The 5,360-nt window shown below is 45.0% G+C and overlaps 1 protein-coding gene across 1 annotated transcript; it reads left to right on the top strand.

The window, feature by feature from the left end:
- Positions 1 to 229: 229 nt before the first annotated feature.
- nkrf (NFKB repressing factor) lies at positions 230 to 5,123 on the top strand. Its single transcript, XM_048231475.1, has 3 exons — positions 230 to 644; positions 1,734 to 1,858; positions 1,991 to 5,123. Exons 2-3 carry the CDS (start codon positions 1,768 to 1,770, stop codon positions 4,225 to 4,227), a joined length of 2,328 nt encoding a protein of 775 aa, XP_048087432.1. The 5' UTR covers positions 230 to 644; positions 1,734 to 1,767; the 3' UTR covers positions 4,228 to 5,123.
- The last annotated feature ends 237 nt before the right edge of the window (positions 5,124 to 5,360 follow it).

The following is a 5,360-nucleotide window of genomic DNA, read 5'->3' as shown; positions in this document are numbered from 1 at the left end:
CACATACATTTGTCAGTAGGGCTACTACAATGAATGAAGATCTAAAGGTCACATACATTTGTCAGTAGGGCTACTACAATGAATGAAGATCTAAAGGTCACATACATTTGTCAGTAGGGCTACTACAATGAATGAAGATCTAAAGGTCACATACATTTGAAAGGTCACATACGTGTCAGTAGGGCTACTACAATGAATGAAGATCTAAAGGTCACATACATTTGTCAGTAGGGCTACTACACAATGAATAAAGATCTAAATGTCAGTTTAAGTTGGTGAAAAGGAGATTGCGAAGACGTCACAATGCCTACATCAAAAGAAATATAGCCTATTATTAGGATTCCGAAATTTCCGAGACATTTAATTTGGTGAGATGAAAGAGAACAAAATCATAGTCCAGGATAAACAAACAGCGTTTTGTTAAAATAATAGCTTGTATTCAGCTGTGTCCTGGCACAAGTTTATTTTGACTGAATCATTGACAACAACCAACCAAACTAAAATGCTAAGTTAACGTTACGACATGGCTGCAAGTAGCTGGCTATGTAGCAAGTTAGCCTAGCAACTGCCGGACTGCATCCATTCAGCTGAAGTAAAGTAATACTGACTCAAGGGCACGTAAACAGCCGGAGCTACACCAGCAGGTAAGATGGATTTTTTTCGGGGCCCGTACTTTTTCAGTTTACACTCAACGTTTTGTTTGATGTATGACAAGGATATAAACAATTTTGTTGACTCCAAATCACATCGCACACTTTTAACGTTTTGGTGGGTAAAAATGTGACTTAATATGCTTTAGATAGCTATGTTATGACTGCGTCACCCGGTTAACTAACTTGCTAGCATGCTAGCGCTAGTGAGCATTGTCAACAGCAGAGGTTCTGTTCGATCCTGAGACTTTTTGGGGGTGTTAAGGTGACCCAGTGTCTAGTAAAAGCTTGTGGCTTATTGGTTTTGTGTGGGTTGAAACAACTATTGTAACAATTTCAGCAATGTGCCGATGGATGTAACATTAGCGTATATGCTAATGTGTCAGTGGTTGTCTAGCTAGTTCGCTATGGCCATTATTTTTTAACCTGGTCTTTACTTTGAAGTATCACATTTTTTTTAAAGATATACTTTCTTTGTTATGAGGTGCTCTATGTAAATATGTAGATTGTAATTGTAACGTAAGACAAATACATAGTTATATTGCTGATTTGTCCCTATAAACCTTACCTCGCGTACTATGAAACAGGCTAAGCCCCTCCTCGTATGGTCCATTTTTCATTACCCATGATTCAATCCTCCACGGTGGCCATGCTGCTGCAGGCCGCTGCTCGCTGGAGCTAGGCAGGACTCCGGCATAAGAAAAACTGTGAGGGGAAAGGAAGATGCATATCTACTATGCTTTGCACCTATGTTGGGGTATATTTTAGATTCTAGTCATAGATTTTAGACAACATGTTGCCGCGTATTCTTAAAATTTCCCATGAAGATAGGTACAAATAGCAATACAATGTTTACAGTGTCTGGGTTAGCAGTTATGTCATATCTCTCTGCATACTCTGTGTTTTTGCAGTTAATAGTACTAAATGATTTTCCATTGGGTTTTAAAGTTGTTGGAATATTGTTATTAGCCCACAACAGGATGGATAGCCTAGGTGATGTTTTTGCGCTGTTGTAACTAACTGAATGCCCTTTGTCTCTACCTGCATTTTTTTCTTCTTTTTTCATTTTTCTTGTATCTGCAGGTATGGCCCACAAGTGATGTAGAAGGTGCTGGAGATGGCTGAAGGAACTCATGTTGGCGACATGCCCTCCTTCCAGCCGGTTCCAAGTGCTGAAGCAAAAAAGAGGCCAAATTCATCAGATGGAAGTAAGTGTACCTCTTGCCAAAAATGTTTTAGTTACTTTGCTGATAGTATGGCAAGTACTATAAGTATTCTATGCTTTTAATTTTTAAAAAGTAAAATTAAGCCGAGGTTCATTCTTGTTCTTTTAATTACAGGAGAGGAGCCAATGAGGAAGATGCCGGTGTCAAAATATAACCCCAGGCCTCGATTTGAGCCTGTGCAATTTGTCAGTAGTGGCGTAAGTGGGGGAACCACAGATGAGAAGGAGAATGAGAAAGATCGCAGGAGAGGAGAGATGAACAGTATGAGACCGAGAGATCCTCCACACTCCACGTACAGCCGTCCGTACGGCTCCTCGTCAACATACGACCGCGGCTCGTCATACGGCTCTGACTCGTGGGCGGATCGCAGAGGCAGAGACGTGGCTTCAGGCAGCACCAGTGGCCTCGGCTACGGCAGCAGAGGGTCCGGCTCAAACTACATGTCGAAAATTCAACAGGACTATACAGCTAGATACGACGCACATAGTTCCAGACAGCCTGACTCCTCCTCCCAGTCCTACAGGTATGATGGGTATGGCGGAGGCAACAGGTCTAGGGGCTGGGACTCGGGGGGGCGTCAGGGCCTGGGATTTGGACATCAGGACAGACCTTCGTCCAGCAGAGCTTTCAGTCGCGTCTGTAACAGTCCAGGGAGGGGCACCCCCATGCAGGCGGTCATCTCTTCTCAGCCCACTCCAGTGGCTCCTGCCACTCTGGAGGAGAAGCAGAGATTAGTTGCACGCGTGGCGTGCGCCATTGCAACCACATCCAGAGACCCTACGGCTTTGAGTGGCTCTGACACGCCAAACTACAATTTCATCCTGAGCCGGAGCATCCAGGCCTGCAAGACCAACCCCGAGTACATTTATGTCCATCTCAAAGATATCCCTCCAGACGACCTGCCCAAGAACAGAAAAGTGCCCACTGATGGATATGCATGCGAGCTGAGATGTCAGTCTGTTTACTTAGCGACAGGGTATTCTGGAAGCAAAAACGGTGCCAGGGACCGCGCTTCAGAACAGGCCGTTAAGCTCTTCCTGCAGCCTGTGGAGGCTCGTGTGGTGCAGCGCAAATACAAGCATGCTCCTGTAAATGACATTGTGGTGTGTCCAATGCATGTCCCGACCCCAGTGTTAGTCCCACCACTTCGCAATCCAGAGGACAAGCCACCGCTGAGCTCCAAGGGTATTTATGAACCAGACAAAACCAAGCACTGGACAGAGTTTGTAATTGTGGACAATGCTGTGGATGCTATCTGCATCCTGAATAACTCTGCAGCTTACAATCGCATGAAAATTGACTACAAATTTGAGCCGGTCCCCAATAGCAACATCTTCGTGTGTAGTGTGTACTTGCAAGAGGAACTTGTTGCACAGGCTAGGGGAACCAAGAAGACCTCAAAGCATTCAGCTGCTGAAGAGGCCCTTAGGAAGCTGAGGTTGAATCAGGCTGCCAGACAGCAGCAGCAGCAGCAACAGCAGCAGCAACAACAACAGCAGCAGCAGCAGCAGCAGCAGTACTCCCAGAGCAGTTATCATCCAGACAGTGGTGGACGCTTCAGCCAACATGGGGTCAGGAAGAAACAGCTTAGCGAATTAGTGATCCTAGAAAATTCCGACAATGCCATCTGTATTATCAACGATACTGCCCAATTCAACAAAGTGTCTGCTGACTACAAGTTCACAGTACTGCCAGACCACCGCTGGAGATGCGAGGTGTACTTAGAGGGTCAGTATGTGGCATCGGGTGTTGGGCCCAAGAAACATGTGAAACACATCGCAGCAGAGGAGGCCCTGGTGGTTCTACGGCAGACACAGGCAGTGGTGAAGTCCAACCTCAGGAAGGAAGGCTACGCAGACGCTCTGTCCCGTACCCAGATCTTGGCTCGGTCCGGGGAAGACTGCATGCAGCAGGAGATCAAAGAGGACAATATTGGCAACCAGCTGTTGCGCAAGATGGGCTGGACCGGAGGTGGACTGGGCCGCGAAGGGGAGGGCATAGCTGAGCCCATCAGGGTGAAGGAGCAGTTCACCAGGGAAGGCTTGGGCATGGATATGAACCGGCCCGGGAGCCAGCTCACCAAACGAAACATTGAGGAGATCATTCGCAATTATGCCGTGTCGGACCGCAGCGATGACCTGCGCTTCTCCACCGAGCTCAATAATGACGAGCGCAAGCAGATCCACCAGGTGTCCCAGAAGTATGGCTTGCGCAGCAAGTCGTACGGACAAGGCAAGCAGCGCTTCCTCATTGTCAGTCGCAAGGTGCATAAAGACCAGTTGATTGGTCAGCTCCTGCAGGAAGGGCAGGTGGGCAGATATGAGCTGGTGAAACCTCAGGCGTCTCACTGACTGGACATTAAGAACCCCAAGTAATCTAAAGATAATTTTCAGTCTAGGGGTGTCTTGTGAAATATACTCTTCTGTTTGATTTCTCAAAAAGATTTGCTGTAAAAGAAACTGTACAATGTATTTTTCAAACTCCTCTGTATCAGGAAACACCTCTGTTGCTTCTTCATTCCTGGACAGACAAATAGATAACTCATGTAGGCAGTCGATACTGAACACAAGTAGAAATTTTGTTTTGTGTTGTGCTTTTTCTGTGTGTGCTTTTTACCATGTCATTCCACTTAATCTTGTCTGCTGTAGCTCTCACTTTGGCACTCTGGGGCAAGCCAAGATTTTTTTTTGTTCACAAGTTGTAAACACAAAGAAGCCAACACGCAAAGGTTTCAGTCATCTCGTATCCTTGGAGCATAGACAGTGGATGACAACAAGGGAGCTAGTTTTGGCGGCGGATGCTCCATTTTACTCTACTTTTGTAGACATTCCATAACTTGGATTTTGTTTAATACAAAATTTCACCATTCACAGCCATCATCTATTACAAGATCTTTTTTATCAGCCTGATATGACTTCTGCAGAATACTAATCATGACTCTGATGAACTGATGTATTCCAAACAGTTGAAAAACAGAGCCCATCTTTAAAACAAGACTTGTCTGAGAGTAAGCCATTTACAATGCTATGACCTGGTAAATGTGCAAGCAGTAATATCTGTAAGATGTAGGTGAAATAGCCTTTTTTGTTTGTGGATACTGTTAACTTGTCTGCTTGTTTTCATATCTGTAATAACTGAACAATAAACTCAATCTGATCGTCATCACTGAACTACGACCCAAGAGGATCACTCCATTTCATTCCCCCTCCTCCCCACTACCCAACCTTAATAAAAATGCATTTCCAGACTTTGATTTTACTGTTTATTTACAAGAAGTGAGAAAATGTACAGTTTCTTACATGGGTTACTAGTGCAAATTTGACACTCTGAAATTTGATGTGCATTAGAAAAAATGTTCATCCAGATGATTGGAATCAGACGCTGCATTAGAGGACAAGCACACAAGAGCGTCATGCCCAGGCTGTTGGATTAGAAACTCCTTGTGGGATTGAGAAGTAAACGGCACTTGAAATCAAACCAGAAA

The sequence above is a fragment of the Alosa alosa genome, chromosome 21 (genome assembly GCF_017589495.1).
Source record: "Alosa alosa isolate M-15738 ecotype Scorff River chromosome 21, AALO_Geno_1.1, whole genome shotgun sequence".
NCBI classification, from domain to species: domain Eukaryota; kingdom Metazoa; phylum Chordata; class Actinopteri; order Clupeiformes; family Clupeidae; genus Alosa; species Alosa alosa.
The sequence above is the reverse complement of the archived record's forward strand: the minus strand, read 5'-3'. Positions and strand labels throughout refer to the sequence as shown.